This window comes from Rhinoderma darwinii, chromosome 2 (genome assembly GCF_050947455.1).
Source record: "Rhinoderma darwinii isolate aRhiDar2 chromosome 2, aRhiDar2.hap1, whole genome shotgun sequence".
In the NCBI taxonomy this organism is placed as follows: domain Eukaryota; kingdom Metazoa; phylum Chordata; class Amphibia; order Anura; family Rhinodermatidae; genus Rhinoderma; species Rhinoderma darwinii.
In genome coordinates this window covers 242,549,826-242,567,653 of record NC_134688.1, presented here as the reverse complement: position 1 = coordinate 242,567,653, position 17,828 = coordinate 242,549,826, and the positions used below count along the sequence as shown (strand labels likewise).

The window sequence follows — 17,828 nt, the reverse complement described above, 5'->3', positions numbered from 1 at the left end:
GTATGGAGCGCGCTCACGTGCTGAGCGTGCTCCGTACGCTGCGGGTGTCAGCTGTGTTTTACAGCTGACATCCGGGACTAACGGCCAGGAACAGCAATTGCACTTTTGCTGGCTGTTTAATCACTCGAATGCTGCGGTCAATCGCGACCGCAGCATTCGAGACGTTAAAAAGAGGTGGTGGTCCCCTCCGACAGCCCATCGGCGCCCCGACAATGCTATCGTTGTGGCCGCTTATCAGGGTGCCAACCTCCAAAGAGTTCAGGTCTAGCGTGTATGCTATTTTAAATTGTTTTAAATTTGTACATGTTTATTTATTGGAATAAACATTTTTCGTGTTATCTATTATGACTATATCTTTTTTTGCCATATATACCCATTTGTTGTGTTTTAGTTAACCCACAACGTGATCGTGGGGTGCCGATGGTTGTCATTGCAGCCCAGGGGCCTATTGAAGGTCCCCAGGACTGCCTTCACTCTGCCTCTGTTAAACCCTGACTGTGGCGGGGGCGTGGCTTGGACATGGCGCTGACCAGACGTGCTGCTTGAGAGCTCCGTTCCTGCACTTCCATAACCCGCTCATAAGCATACTATAAGACACACTTGAACCTTCCTAAATGGTCAGGAAATCTAAGGCAACCACGGGGACTCCATACTGTACGAGGCAGATGTCTTCAGCCGGCTCCATTCAGCGATTTCTCACCGACGCTGCTGCCGGGCCGTCTCCCAAGATGGCGCCGTTGGAGGGGAGACGAACTGTACCAGGATTCCCGCTTGCAGAGGAGTCTTCTTCGGGAGTTGCTACTGCGTCTGCAACATCAGGTACCGACAGTACCCCCTCTCCGGTCTTTGGCTCCCAGGGTTCGTTTCCTTCCCTGCTGGCGGGGGTGGAGATGGGCCCTTCTGGAACTGTCATGGCGCTTCCCGCGCCGTCCTGCTCGCCACGTGGGGTCAGTCATGGCACCCGGGTCTCTCATTCCTCATCCTCTGGCATGCTGGGGTCTGCATCAATGCCTGCGTCTCCTCGGGATCTGGATCCTCATTTCTCCCCTCACATTAATGGCTCTGCTAGCATGGGCGATGATATACAGGGCCTGAGACAACAGCTCGCCACATTGCCCACTAAACAGGACATGGAGCGTTATGTGAATCGTCTTGAGATGACTTATAAATCAGAGATACAGGCTCTTACGACTAATGTCTCTCAATTGTCCGATCAAGTTCAGCGCATAGAAGGCGATGTCTCCTCTGTTACACAGCAGCAAGTTTCTCATGCAGAACGGCTGGATCATCACTCCCAGCAGATTCATGCTTTATTTAACCTGGCTGAAGATCATGAGAATCGGAATTGCCGTAACAACATTCGGCTCCGGGGCATTCCTGAGGATATATCTTCGGGACAACTCATACCTGTCTTACAGTCTTTGTTTAACTCCCTGCTGGAGCGTCCTGTTGATGATCCATTGGAACTGGATAGGGCTCACAGGACTCTTGGCCCTCGTAACCCGGATCCTGATAGGCCTAGAGATGTGCTATGCCGTGTCCATTTTTTCTCTCTGAAGGAGCAGATCATGAGGAAGGCCCGAGATAAAGGAGAAGTCTTATTACAAGGGGTCAAGATCCAGTTGTTATCCGACCTGTCCAAGATGACCCTGGACAAACGCCGAGTGCTTCGTCCCTTACTGGATGTGCTGAGAGAGCATGAGATCTCCTATTCCTGGGGTCACCCCTTCCAGCTACAGGTCCGCAGAGATGGGACATTGCTGAGTGTTCGAGACCCAGGGGATGTCCCGGACTTCTGTGCTGCCCTCCAGGTGCCGAGAGTTTCCCTGCCTGATTGGCCGTATGTCCCTCTGCAACCACAGCGCTCAAGGCCGCGCCGGCGTGGTCGTTCTCCCGCTTCTCCTATGGGTCGTCCTGGGGGGCGACGTGCTGATCCGCTGTGATTTTGTATAGAGGTTTCTTGGTCAGCCATCAGTCGGCCTAGGCCGGTTAAGCTCTAATGTTATTGCTTATATCTTGGGAGGCGAAAGTCTGATGTGTGTCTTATAATACCCAGTTATGCTTGTTCTTTCGCCCTAGATAGGGGCTGCAGGTGTTCAGATTGATCAGTTACCCGGGATTAATTAATGTTCTTCAGCTGCCAGTACTACTGCACCATGTATGCTATGTGATTATATACGTTGTTACTAATTACATGCCTGTGCATCCATGCGGTAACTGTGTAAATTTCCGGGAATGTATTGTTATGTTGGCATCTCTGTTTTGATCCTGACCAAATGTCAGCCATTATTTCACTTTCTCATGATATTGAGCTAATTGCCTTGATGTTCTTTCCGTTCAAGTGTTGGTTCTAAGATGTGTGATATTTGCACTGGGTTGGGGGGTGCGGGGCACTGGCTAGACCTTGTCCTGACACTTCTCCTCTTAGGGACTCACTGGTTATATCCGGTGTATTCTTGATTGTTTCTCCTTGAGTAGCTCAAGGAGTAGGTGATTATTTCACCTTTCTGTTTGTCTTTGTTGTTGTCTCCCCCCTCCTTGTTTGTCCTGTTGTTCGTGGCGCCTCTACTTAGCACATTGCTCTACGAGCTCCTTCAGTGAGTGGTGGCAATGGCACAATTGAAGACTTGTACCTTTAATGCTAGGGGGCTTAATGTCCCAGAAAAACGCTCACAAATTTTATATAACATGCATAAAGAGCGGGTACATATTTTGTTCCTGCAAGAAACTCACTTTCAGACGGGCCATACGCCACAGTTCACGAACCGATATTTTCCGGTATGGTTCCACAGTACCAACCCGGAATCCAAGTCCAAGGGTGCCAGTATAGGTATTCATAAGTCACTCTCGCATAAAATTCTGGATGTTCTGGTTGACCCGGATGGTAGATATGTTTTTCTCAAGCTATCCATAAGTAATAAGATCTTTACTTTGGCTAATCTGTACCTCCCCAATAAGAACCATGCACGAGTAGGCCGGTTGTACTTAAGGAAATTGGAGGAGTTCACTGAGGGCGTTCTAATTGTTGGAGGTGATTTTAATCTGACTTTTGATTCCAGACTTGACACCTCCTCGGGCAGGTCTGTTGTTCCTAATTCACATTTGGGGGCCCTGAAAAATGTGATGCATTCCATGCAGTTGATTGACGTGTGGAGGATACTTCATCCTCAGGTAAGAGAATACACTTATTTCTCCCCATTGCACAATATGTACAGTAGGATATACGCCTTTTTGATTAGCCACCACTTGCTTACCTGGCACCCTACCTCTGACGTGGGCCCTATGATTTGGTCGGACCATGCACCTGTGTTTCTGACCCTTACATTTCCTAATTCGAGGCTTAATTTCCAATCCTGGAAACTTAATGACAACTTGTTGCGGGATGCTGTATGCGTGGCGGCCATTAAAGATTCACTTACCGGTTTCTTTGAGGTTCATGAACATGAAGCTACTCCCTTGCCACTCCAGTGGGAGGCACTGAAGTGTGTCATTCGAGGGGTACTGATACAACATGGGGCGCGGTTGAAGCGTGAAAAGGGGTTTGCTATTGCACGTCTCCTGATTCAGATACGGGATTTGGAATCATGTCATAAACGGGATCCATCCTCACAGATTTTTGCAGAGCTCACTACAGCGAGAGAATCCTTGCGTTCTTTGATAGATCAGTCGCATGCTCGGTTCAGGGATCGGATGCGCAAGCACGCATATGAATATGCAGATAAATGCGGTAGGTCACTGGCACGAATACTGCATCCCCGTACACAAGCGTCATATATCCCTAAAGTTTCATCTCCCTCGGGTGTTGAGGTTCATGATCCGGTTGGTATTACTGACTGCTTTAAACGCTATTATTCGGCACTATACAATATTAAAGGCCAATTTCATGATATGCAGGCAGAATCGTTACGGGATAAAATAGACCGCTATGTTCATGATACTGCGTTGCCGACCTTGGAGGAGGGGGTGGCTTTGGAGCTTGAGGAGGATTTTTTGGAAACCGAAGTGGAGCGTGCTATTGGAGAGTCGCCCTTGAGCAAAAGCCCGGGGCCAGATGGGTTTAATAACAAATTTTATAAGGCATTTAAAGATCAACTGGCTCCTTTTCTGACAAAAGTTTTTAACTCGGTGTCCTCCTCGTGTCCCTTTGCGCCTCAATCCCTCGAGGCTCATATAACTCTTCTACCAAAACCGGGCAAGGACCCAACGGTGTGCGCAAACTTCAGGCCCATATCGTTAATTAATGTAGATGTGAAGCTTTTCGCGAAGCTACTTGCCTCTCGGTTATCGCCGTTACTACCAGGCTTGATCGTGGATGATCAGGTGGGGTTTGTATGTGGTCGGGAAGCGCGGGACAACACCAACAAAACCCTCCTTTTGACGTCGTACTGCCAGTCCCGTAAGATACCGATGTGTTTACTCTCGATAGATGCCGAAAAGGCTTTTGATAGAGTGCACTGGGTGTTCCTCCGCTGTGTCCTGACACAGGTGGGTCTTGGCACCACCACGGTGGATAGGATAATGGCCTTGTACCAAAGGCCTTCTGCTCGAGTTCGTGTCAACGGACTATTATCTGATCCTCTGCCTATTGCTAATGGCACGAGACAGGGGTGCCCACTTTCGCCTCTTTTATATGTTCTGGTCATGGAACACCTGGCCGTGGCGCTGCGGAACAACCCTAATATTAACGGTATACGCATTGGCTCACGGCATCATAAATTGGCATTATACGCGGATTACCTCCTGGTATTCATCACAACTCCCATGATTTCTTTGCCATCCCTGACGGAGGAGTTTGAGTGCTTTGGCCATCTAAGTAATTTTAAAGTCAATTACTCTAAATCGGAGGCCTTGAATATCTCTTTGGATCAACCTCTAGCTGTCCATCTTGCTCAGGTTTTTCCGTTCAGGTGGCAACCCAAATCTTTAAAATATCTAGGGATACATGTCCCTACACAACAGTCAGGCTTGTATGCTCTGAATTATACGCCCATCCTACAGCGCACCATGAAGGACTTGGCGGAATACGGCGGAAACCGCATGTCGTGGTTTGGACGTATCAATGCAGTCAAAATGGATGTCTTGCCCAAATTTCTATATCTCTTCCAGACCGTCCCTATTGCGGTACCATCCAGTTTTTTCCAGGTTTTACATAGGGTCATTACTAAGTTTGTGTGGGGCTCCTCTAAGCCTCGTATCCGGTATGCTGTCCTTAGCCGACCAAAAGTAGACGGGGGCGCGGGTCTCCCAGACTTTAAACGATACCATCAAGCAGCGATAATTATGAGAGTAGTGGATTGGTTCCGTTCGGAGTCAGGTAAGCAATGGGTGCGCATTGAAAAGGCTATGTCTCCTCTTGCATTATCCTCTCTACCGTGGCTGTCAGTCCTTCAGAGACAAACTCTCCCTCTACCTTTCCTCACACGTCAGTTTCTCATGGTATGGGAACGGATCTTGGGCACTACGGGCCTTGTTCATCGCCCGGGTCCCTTGACTCCTCTATTTGATAATCCTTCTTTCCCTCCGGCAGAGGGTGTTGATACATTCCTCTGTTGGGAGAGAGAAAATGGTGGATGTATATCTGAGACCCTTACTCCAGACGGTGCCATGTTGCCAATGACAGATGTATCGGCTGCCTGCCCGGGAAGGAGGTCAACCTGGTGGTCCTATTTGCAGTTACGGTCCTATATCTCTTCCATGGGTGATTGTATGGTCTTTCTACAGGATAAGACTCCTCTGGAACTCTACTTGTCCTTGCCCACAGCCCCTTCTCATGTGTTGTCTCACCTACATTGGATCCTTCTGCCGAAATTTGCTTTTTCTCAATTATCCTTCACTGCCGCATGGGACGAGGAAATGGGGGTTAGACACTCTGAGGAAGAGTGGGGTACCGCCTTCCTGTTAGCCCATAAGTTACCGATGTCTTGTTTTGCACAAGAAAAGAATTACAAAATACTTACCAGGTGGTACCGTTGTCCGACCTTGTTGCACAGGATATACCCCGATGTGTCTGCTGATTGTTGGAGGTGTGGGGGGGCTCCTGGAACTATGTTGCATATTTGGTGGGATTGTCCCATGCTACGTCCCTTTTGGGGGAAGATTTTTGATCTAGGCAACAAGCTTTTCCATACTGAGGTTCCAACCTCGGCTTCCATAGGCTTGCTTTCTATGGTTCCGGGATCACTCCCACACCTCAAAAGGGGGATCTTTCGACATTTCTTGACTGCAGCGAGAACGGTGATACCTCGTCACTGGAAGTCACATACTGTACCGTCCCTGGCGGAATGGGTAACAGAGGTGAATGGGATCATGAGGATGGAGGAGTTGCTGTCCGTGGATAGGGGCAAATCGGGGATGTTTGTCCAGAATTGGATGGTGTGGTCTGGATTCCGGGATGGTACTGATCTACCTCTCTGGTTGGATGGCAGGTTCTGAATGAATCATAGCACCTACATGAGGCGCTCTTGTCTTTTGTCTGTATGTATTTTCCCTTTGTGGTCTGATGTTATGTGTGGTGTGTCCATATTCTCAAAAGTGCTCTTATATGTGTCACTTCTCACTTTACTGGGGGGGCGATCTCCCTGACTATTTCACTGATTTAATGCGAACATGATACTGTTATTGCCGTTATATCTCTCTTATCATTTAATTCCGATAGGTAGGAGGCTACCTCCTTTTGTTGTTCTTATACTTGTATATATATATGTATATGAATACTGTTGTTATGCTATGATGCTTCACTAGAATGTATTGTACTGCGTACAAATTTCTACTTTTTTGCACAAACCGTGAGATGTTTTTGTATTGTTTTATTTTCAAAATAAAAATCTTTGATAAAGAAAAAAAAAAACCCTGACTGTGGCAGAGAGTTAGAATGTTATAGAGTATGGACTTTTTTTTCTGCGTTTGCAATTTTTGGGGCGGAATCGCAGCTTTTCCGCCCAAAAATCGCAACATCTGCTATTTGTTGCGGGTTTTACATACTCATTGAATTCAAAGGGGAAAACCCGCAACAGAAGAACAGCGATTTCGCAGCATAAATTTACATGCCCCGGATTAAAAAACGCACCGCAGGTGAATGTTTTTTTGTTCATTTTTTTCGCAGTGTGTGGATGAGATTTGTTCAAATCTTATCCACTTTGCCGCTACAGTAATACTCTGCAGATTTTCTGCAATGAAATTCTATACAGAAAATCCGCAGTACTTACGCTATTTGTAAACCCGGCCTTAGAGTACTGAATGTGCACAAACAGGTCTATACATAATGGGTGAGTTTAATATAATAAGCGTGAGTAGGTCACATCGCCACAGCACTAGTCACACTCCCCCACCTCCCTGGTGGAATGGCGCAGGTTATGATAGGCCCTTCCTCATTTTTAACTCCAGGCGCATCTGGCCCTTAATCTGGCACTGGCGGCTGACATTGGGGTGTACACCTTGGCAGACTCTCAAGACAAAGTTGATGGCTGGGACACTGGGCTACCAGTGTATGTAATGTGAGTTTCTGAGGGCACTACTGCTGACACTTGGAATACTGTGGTTGACTCTTGGGAACCTAGGCTATTATTGCTATGGTGGCACTGTGGCAGACCCTTGGGTCACTGTGGATGTCACAGGGACCTTTGAGTTCATCCTAGTAATAGCAGATTTGCGGGTGGCAGAGGTGGAACTATGGTTGTCATAGTTATGGTGGCATTATGGAGGATTCTGTGGGCACTGTGTATATCACTCGGGCTTAGAGGCCTTATTTGTTATAGAAATGTGACTGCCACTGGGGGCATTGTGGGTGCCATTGTTATGGAGACATTGTGGTTGATACAGTGGGTACTGTGATGACTCTTTGTCTAGCATGACTGATTCTGGAAGCACCCTGGCTGAGTCTGAAGACACTCTGGCTGACACTTGGTGAGAGGCACTGGGGGCATTGTGGTTGACATTGTTATGGATGAGCTGTCGATGACTCTATGGTCACTTTCGATTTTATTGGGTGCTTTGTGACTGTCTTTATTATAGGAGCAGCGTGGCTGACCCCGAGTGCAACGATATGTCCCTCTTCACCGTCTAAAAAACTTGGGATGCATTCTAGAGTGTTTTTGGTAATCACTATTGTACTACACTATGTTTTAACTTTAAAGTTCGATTTTTTTTTATCTTCCTTGCAATTTTCACTTGTAAAAGGTGCAGTAATTTAATAATGCAAAATTCAATAATCCAAAATCTTTCCATTTGATTTTTATTAAACATCAATCTGAATTCAAGCATATCAAGTACCATGCATCCTGCTGAGAAATAAATGTAGTTAAAGTCAGTGTCATTTAACAAGGATAAGCAATGGTATTTATTGGTGGAAGAAAGGAATACTCAGCAGAAGGTGGAGTTAAAAGGAGGAGTTCACCTTCCTTGCAATGTGCCCTCTCCTGTATAAAGTCTCAGCTGAGATGTGACAGTGTAAAGGTGCTGATTGATCCTGACTCAAGGCATCACTTTCTGCAGAAATGATATTCTCCAACTTGTTCCTGTCGCTTACACTGCATCTTATAACATCTTCTGCAGCAGAAGGTAAGCTAGACCTTATCTTTTTTCATGCTACCTTGAATCTCCCTCACACATAGCTTGTACTCTGTTCACTGTACACAAAATAAGGACAAGAGGGCAAATCCAGACTTATTACAGGATTCATATATCATTTATCAGTATAGACTTTTTTACAGGAAAGATGCAGTGAAAAAGTTTTAATACATTTGTGCTGCAGAACTTATAAGATTTGACAGTTGATGCAACAAAAAAATATTAGTGCACTCCATTCTTTTTCTATCAATTATATATAACAGAGCGAATCTAAACTACTGCTAAGAGTTTGGGGAGGCTGGAAGTAATGTCACCTCAACTATTTATGTGTTAGTCCTGTCATTGACATTTTATCTAGTGAAGTGATTCAGACTTATTTTCTGTTTTATTATTATTATTATTATTATTATTATTATTACTACTACTATATTCAACTATTGTTTTTCTTATAATATGCATATTCCATTTTATTCTATAAAAGTGCAGTAGAAATAATAGAAATACAAATAAAACACATACTGTATTCATTGTATTGTCAGTGCAAACCAGAATATATATATATATATATATATATATATATATATATATATATATACATATATATACAATATTCCCCAATTGATGTACCAAAAGTCTACTACAGTGTCTAGGTACAATATATGTACTGTAGCAAAAAAGTAGATATTTTTTCACATTGTATACTGTACATGAGGAAGTATATTTTGTTATGGGGATATATATTACTATATTGTTTCACTTGTGTTTTCATTAACATCATAGTAAAGCATGATAGATGCTCTGTTATGATAGATAGATAGATAGATAGATAGATAGATAGATAGATAGATAGATAGATAGATAGATAGATAGATAGATAGATAGATAGATAGATAGATAGATAGATAGATAGATAGATAGATAGATAGATAGATAGATAGATAGATAGATAGATGCTCTGTTATGATAGATAGATAGATAGGTAGATAGATAGATAGATAGATAGATAGATAGATAGATAGATAGATAGATAGATAGATAGATAGATAGATAGATAGATAGATAGATAGATAGATAGATAGATAGATAGATAGATAGATAGATGCGTTCAGTCAATAAATAAAGGATTATAAGTTTATGCTTTCACATATAGATCAGTTTCTGTCAATGTCACAATTATTGAAGTCAGTGATTTTTTTTCTTCAAATTGCTTGCTGACTTGGAATCAGTGCACATCCAGTCTATGTTATCTATAGACTTGTAGAGAATCGACTGTTGCTGTTATTTTTTCCTGAAATCTATATCAATAAATGGGAACAATCAGTACTTGAGGGGTCACAATACTACTCCATCTTTTTTTATATGTGGGTAACATAGATATGTAGTAGTTCGGGTTTTTATCCAGTCTGGCCACATGCATGAGAGGCATGGAATGCATTTGAAAGCAGTTGAACCCCACTGTCCAATAGCAGTCTTTTTTTTTTTAACTAAATATACTACCCTGCCTTTCTTATAATTTAGATTTTTCTTTGTTGTTTTTATTATTGATTTGTAGTTGATTTTTGCCCACATATATGTCATATTGCATAATAATGTTGCCAGATTTCTTCTAATATCACAAAGATATAAACTACAATATATTAGAATGCTAGACTTAGAACAGCTACTATTCCTTCTTAAAGGACTCAAAATACATCAATATACAAATTCACTGCTTTTTTTCATACATTTTTTTGTTGCCAAGGGAGGGGTTTAGCTAGTTAAATACATTGTTAGGAAGCTTTATGATCATACAGTTGCCGTATAACCTTGAACACACCAATTTATCTTTGCAAATGTCTTGTTACTTATGTGTAACTTTAAGCACCTGGGTTGATTATCACATAACAACTATCAATCTCTATAGGGTCTGTGTAATTTTTAACCAAATTAATACTTAGGGCATGACCACACATGGCGGAATTCCTCCGCAACTGTCCGCATCAATGCCGCACCTAATCCGGGTTGCGGATTACGGCTGCGGATCTGCACAAAATGTGCAGAAAATTGATGCGGACTAGCTGCTGCGGACTGCGGGAAAAGTGCTTCCCTTCTCCCTATCAGTGCAGGATAGAGAGAAGGGACAGCACTTTCCCTAGTGAAAGTAAAAGAAATTCATACTTACCGCCCGTTGTCTTTATGACGCGTCCCTCCTTCGGCATCCAGCCCGACCTCCCTGGATGACGCGCCAGTCCATGTGACCGCTGCAGCCTGTGCTTGGCCTGTGATTGGCTGCAGCCGTCACTTACACTGAAACGTCATCCTGGGAGGCCGGACTGGAGACAGAAACAGGGAGTTCTCGGTAAGTACGAACTTATATGTTTTTTTACAGATACATGTATATTGAGATCGGTAGTCACTGTCCCGGGTGCAGAAACAGTTACTGCCGATCGCTTAACTCTTTCAGCACCCTGGACAGTGACTATTTACTGACGTCTCCTAGCAACGCTCCCGTCATTACGGGAGCCCCATTGACTTCCTCAGTCTGGCTGTAGACCTAGAAATACATAGGTCCAGCCAGAATGAAGAAATGTCATGTTAAAAAACCAATACGCTCCGCACCACACATAACATGTGCATGACAGCTGCGGACTTCATTGCGGAACTTAGAATCTCCATTGAAGTCAATGGAGAAATTCCGCCATGAGTCCGCAACCAGTCCGCCACTGCTCCGCAACAGACAGAGCATGCTGCGGACACCACATTCCGCTCCGCAGCCTATGCTCCGCAGCGGAATTGTACGCATCGTGTAAACGAACACTGCGAAATTAAAGTGAAAGTCAATGGAGAAACGGCTCCGCTGCGGATTAACGCTGCGGAGTGTCCGCAGCGGAATTTAAGTGAAAATCCGCCATGTGTGAACCCGCCCTTACAGTTAATAGCTGTTTTTTACGTCATGGCCAATCTTTCAGATACACGTATCTATTATAGCAGTGTATTTTAAAGTTTTTTAGAGGCATCAACTTTGTCAGATCTTTACAAAAAGTCTATAGTAAAGTATACTTAAAATGATATAATGACATTCCCTGTTTAATTGGGTTCATGTATAGTAGCTTGTTGGACATCTGCTACATTTCCACATAGTTACTGTTTGTAGAAAAAAAATGTATGTATCAAGTTTACAACATTATGCAATATTTTGTCGATGACCAATATGGGATACTACTTCACTTTGCAACATTACATTCTATAACACAGTACATTTGAGCAACAAATGCAACTATCTATCTATCTATCTATCTATCTATCTATCTATCTATCTATCTATCTATCTATCTATCTATCTATCTATCTATCATGTGTCTGTCTGTCTATGTGTCTGCCTGTCTGTCTATGTGTCTGTCTGTCTGTCTGTCTGTCTATCTGTCTGTCTGTCTATCTATGTGTCTGTCTGTCTATCTATGTGTCTGCCTGTCTGTCTATCTATGTGTCTGTCTGTCTATCTATGTGTCTGTCTGTCTATCTATGTGTCTGTCTGTCTATCTATGTGTCTGTCTGTCTATGTGTCTGTCTGTCTATGTGTCTGTCTGTCTGTCTATCTATCTATCTATCTATCTATCTATCTATCTATCTATCTATCTATCTATCTATCTATCTATCTATCTATCTATCTATCTATCTATCTATCTATCTATCTATCATGTTGGGGTTATTAAATGAATAGGTAGCAGTTGCATAGTTGGAGTGAAATAAAACCACTTGAAGAAAGGTGAACAATTAAACAGAATAAGTCAAATTAGATCAAATGACATAAATCCCGAGGAAAACAAATCACGCGGCCAGTTAAGAATAGAAAAATGCAGACTTGTTTGCTTCAGGTACTATTATTTTTTGCCCACAGTATTAAATCCTTTCAAAATATTTTATTCAGAATACAGAAAGGAGAATTATTGTCCTGGCCGACCACAAGAAAGCTTCCAGCATGTGATACCAAGAAATCAGAACATATAAGCTAAATGTGTTTGTGACTGTCTCCCTCCATAATTAGACAAATTACTGACAAAATGAGGGAAACATATGAGGATTTATTAGCACAGTTTATGTACAGTAATATAATCCTAAATCTAGAAGGTCATTTCATAAGAGGAAATAGATAATGACTGGATTATAAAGGGTTATTTTCTACAAGGCACCCTAAAATCTTAGCAACACACAAGCTGAAGCATAAGTATACATGTCTCTATCTGACGATCAAAAGGAATAGCGCAGACCCTAGTAGCTGGCAGGGATAAATTATATACGAAAGCAGATTGGTGTGCATGAGCACTGTTGATCCCAATTTCCCAGCTGCTATTGAGTTATGAGTTTATGAAAACGTAACTTTTATTTTTGTTATTTAGAAATTAAGGGCAGCAGAGAAGAGAAAGACGTACAACATAAAGGTGAGTTAAAATAGTTCCAAGTCGGTTGGCGTAATTATAGAGATCCAATGTGTATTAGGGTCTCATATGAATAGTGTGGCAGGCACGGTCAGCGGCTGCAGACTGCTGGAGAGCCTCTCTGTCACACAGGATAGGTGCAGTAACTAGTGCCGACTGGGATTATTAAAAGAGCGCTAGCCCCCCCCCCCCCCCCCGACATGTTTCGCTGCTACAGCAGCGTCCTCAGGGGATAAATTCGAAGCTAGTAGCCGCGCGTTCATTTTCCTCTTCCTGTTATAGGAGGGGGGACCACCTACTAGGATGCGTCATAGCCAAGAGGCAGCCAATAGTGATTGCTTAGAGGGACGAGCCCTCATTGTGTTTGAGTGACATACTGGCTGGCCTATGTAATCGTGTAGCTGTTCCTCCAATCAGGTGTAAGTTAGCGCGCATGCGCTCATTGGTCGGATCGGGTGATAGAGATAAGTGTCTCGAAGTGCCGCTGTCAAAGTCAGAAGACGCTTTTGGCACGTGCGCACCCTTGTCGAATCGGGTGATAGAGTTTGGATGTTTAAAGGGACGTATGTCCCCTTCAAATTACAACGGGAGGTCGGATTTTGCGCTGAGGTATAGGAGCATAGCATGCTATCAGCGCATCTATGTTTTATAAAGGTGCCCCAGGCAGTGGCATGTGGAGGAGGAAGAAAGAAAATGGTATGATTATGATGTTGTACTGTAACAAGAAGTGATTTGTGTGTATGTTTTAGTAAACCTAATATTAGCTCTGCTGATAAGAGTATATCAATACTTTGTAGATATATGCAAAAATTTCCTCAAAAGGAAGATTGTATCAACTGGTGATAATGTAATATGTAGCTATATTTGATGAGGTATTCAATAGAGGCCATTAATGCCTATGGTTATGAATATAGTATAGATTAGGGATATTAGGTAGATATTATTTATTATTTATTATTTAAATTGGTAACTTATTAAGTAGATGAAGAGAGAAGGAGGAGAAAACTACAAAAAGGCTACAAAAAAGCAGCAAAAGTGAAGCCTTCATTTAGACCGTTGGGGCTAAGAGAGCTCAGTCTATGTATCCAAGGGGCTTCTTCTTGTAGCAATTTTCTATCTAGATTGCCGGCCCTAGGGCCTAGTTTAACTTGCGTGATTCCCCAAAAGAGGAGAGAATTGGCGTTTCCCTGATGTGAGAATCTGACGTGTCTGGAGAGTGGTGTATCTTCATGAGTACTAAAACATACACACAAATCACTTCTTGTTACAGTACAACATCATAATCATACCATTTTCTTTCTTCCTCCTCCACATGCCACTGCCTTGGGGCACCTTTATAAAACATAGATGCGCTGATAGCATGCTATGCTCCTATACCTCAGCGCAAAATCCGACCTCCCGTTGTAATTTGAAGGGGACATACGTCCCTTTAAACATCCAAACTCTATCACCCTATTCGACAAGGGTGCGCACGAGCCAAAAGCGTCTTCTGACTTTGACAGCGGCACTTCGAGACACTTATCTCTATCACCCGATCCGACCAATGAGCGCATGCGCGCTAACTTACACCTGATTGGAGGAACAGCTACACGATTACATAGGCCAGCCAGTATGTCACTCAAACACAATGAGGGCTCGTCCCTCTAAGCAATCACTATTGGCTGCCTCTTGGCTATGACGCACCCTAGTAGGTGGTCCCCCCTCCTATAACAGGAAGAGGAAAATGAACGCGCGGCTACTAGCCCCGAATTTATCCCCTAAGGACGCTGCAGCGAAACATGTCGGGGGGGCTAGCGCTCTTTTAATGATCCCAGTCGGCACTAGTTACTGCACCTATCCTGTGTGACAGAGAGGCTCTCCAGCAGTCTGCAGCCGCTGACCATGCCTGCCACACTATTCATATGAGACCCTAATACACATTGGATCTCTATAATTACGCCAACCGACTTGGAACTATTTTAAATCACCTTTATGTTGTATGTCTGTAAAGGATCTGCCAGGCACTACTTCTGTGGATACTCCCAGGATTAATCAATCGACACCTGAGGCCGGACCTCTTAGACTGACTCCGGCTCCCACCAATCAGGGTGGCAGGCTCAGGAGTGGGAGAGCCTATCGCGGCCTGGTCAGTCGGAGTTAGCTCCGCCCCCTGTCCATTTATACCTGCCGTTTTCTCTTCCTCATTGCTTGTGATTCTTCCTGGTTTCCTGGCCCTGCTACAGCCTTGCTCCAGCCTGCTACTGCCTTGCTTCAGCCTTGCTACAGCTTCCGCTTATCCTGCTTCGCTCTGACCCCGGCTTGCTTCCTGCTCCTTGCTCTGCGTCCGTATACTTCGGGACATCCTGATTCTGACTGGCTCGTTGACCACTCTGGTTTCCTCACGGTGTTCCGTGGGCTACTGCCCCTTCCCTTGCTTGTTCCCTGTTTGTATTCCCTTGCACTTAGTCAGCGTAGGGACCGCCACCCAGTTGTACCCCGTCGCCTAGGGCGGGTCGTTGCAAGTAGGCAGGGACAGGGCGGTGGGTAGATTAGGGCTCACTTATCCCCTTCCCCTTCTTCCTGCCAAAACATACCTCGGAGTTAGCTACCAGGTCCCTCACCCATCTCCGCCCCTGTGCTTACTTCTCCAGGAAGTTTTCGCCCACGGAGAGTAACTATGATATTGGCAACCGCAAACTTTTAGCCATTAAACGGGCTTTTGAAGAGTGGCGTCACTTCCTGGAGGGGGCCAGACACCAGGTAACGGTCCTTACTGACCACAAGAATCTGGTTTTCCTAGAATCTGCCCGGAGGCTTAATCCGAGACAAGCTCGATGGGCGCTATTTTTTACCAGATTTAACTTTTTGGTTACCTATAGGGCTGGGTCCAAAAATATTAAGGCTGATGCACTGTCGCGTAGTTTCATGGCCAATCCTCCTTCGGAGAAGGATCCTGCTTGTATTTTACCCCCTGGTATAATCGTTTCTGCCACTGATTCTGATTTAGTCTCTGATATTGCGGCTGATCAAGGTTCAGCTCCCGGGAACCTCCCTGTGGACAAGCTGTTTGTCCCCCTGCAATACCGGCTAAGGGTACTTAGGGAAAACCATGACTCCGCACTATCTGGTCATCCTGGCATCTTGGGTACCAAACACCTCATTACCAGAAACTATTGGTGGCCTGGGTTGCCTAAAGACGTTAGGGCTTACGTCGCCGCTTGTGAGGTTTGTGCTAGGTCTAAGACCCACAGGTCCCGACCTGCGGGCTTACTACGTTCTTTGCCCATTCCCCAGAGACCTTGGACCCATATCTCCATGGATTTTATCACCGATTTGCCTCCATCTCAAGGCAAGTCGGTGGTGTGGGTGGTAGTAGACCGCTTCAGCAAGATGTGCCACTTTGTGCCCCTTAAGAAACTACCTAACGCCAAGACGTTAGCTTCTTTGTTTGTTAAACACATTCTGCGTCTCCATGGGGTCCCAGTCAATATAGTTTCTGACAGAGGGGTACAATTTGTTTCATTATTTTGGAGAGCCTTTTGTAAAAAGTTGGAGATTGATCTGTCCTTCTCCTCCGCCTTCCATCCCGAAACTAATGGCCAAACGGAGAGGACTAATCAATCCCTGGAACAATATTTAAGGTGTTTCATCTCTGACTGTCAATTTGATTGGGTCTCATTCATTCCCCTCGCCAAATTTTCCCTGAATAACCGGGTCAGTAACTCGTCAGGGGTCTCCCCGTTTTTCTGTAATTTCGGGTTTAATCCACGGTTCTCCTCCGTTTCTCCTGGTAGTTCCAATAATCCCGAGGTAGAGGTCGTTCATCGGGAACTGTGCACAGTCTGGGCCCAGGTTCAGAAGAACCTAGAGGCGTCCCAGAGCGTACAAAAAATTCAGGCTGATAGAAGACGTTCTGCTAACCCCCGGTTTGTCGTCGGGGATCTGGTGTGGTTGTCGTCTAGGAACTTGCGCCTTAAGGTCCCGTCCAAGAAGTTTGCTCCCCGATTTATTGGGCCTTATAAGGTCATTGAAGTCCTCAACCCTGTATCCTTCCGTCTGGAGCTGCCCCCATCCTTTCGCATACACAACGTCTTTCATGCCTCCCTCCTTAAACGCTGCTCCCCTTCCTGGTCTCCCTCAAGGAAACCTCCTGTTCCCATTATCACCCCTGAGGGGGTGGAATTCGAGGTGGCCAAGATTGTGGACAGTAGGATGATCCAGGGCTCCCTCCAGTACCTGGTCCATTGGAGAGGATACGGGCCGGAGGAGAGGACTTGGGTACCTGCTCGAGATGTTCACGCTGGGGTATTGGTCAGGAGGTTCCACCTTCTCTTCCCCACTAAACCAGGTCCTCTTAGTAAGGGTCCGGTGGCCCCTCATAAAAGGGGGGGTACTGTAAAGGATCTGCCAGGCACTACGTCTGTGGATACTCCCAGGATTAATCAATCGACACTTGAGGCCGGACCTCTTAGACTGACTCCGGCTCCCACCAATCAGGGTGGCAGGCTCAGGAGTGGGAGAGCCTATCGCAGCCTGGTCAGTCGGAGTTAGCTCCGCCCCCTGTCCATTTATACCTGCCGTTTTCTCTTCCTCATTGCTTGTGATTCTTCCTGGTTTCCTGGCCCTGCTACAGCCTTGCTCCAGCCTGCTACTGCTTTGCTTCAGCCTTGCTACAGCTTCCGCTTATCCTGCTTCGCTTTTACCCCGGCCTGCTTCCTGCTCCTTGCTCTGCGTCCGTATACTTCGGGACATCCTGATTCTGACTGGCTCGTTGACCACTCTGGTTTCCTCACGGTGTTCCGTGGGCTACTGCCCCTTCCCTTGCTTGTTCCCTGTTTGTATTCCCTTGCACTTAGTCAGCGTAGGGAC

The 17,828-nt window shown here is 44.9% G+C and overlaps 1 protein-coding gene across 1 annotated transcript in view; it reads left to right on the top strand.

Annotated features, from left to right (window-relative positions):
* The first annotated feature begins 8,462 nt into the window (after positions 1-8,462).
* The window catches only part of CA4 (carbonic anhydrase 4), a 42,987-nt gene continuing 33,621 nt past the window's right edge, over positions 8,463-17,828 (top strand). Inside the window, exon 1 of the mRNA XM_075850430.1 lies at positions 8,463-8,556. Within this exon, the coding sequence (XP_075706545.1) occupies positions 8,493-8,556 (64 nt within the window). The 5' untranslated portion in view covers positions 8,463-8,492. The remainder of the gene's footprint in view (positions 8,557-17,828) is intronic.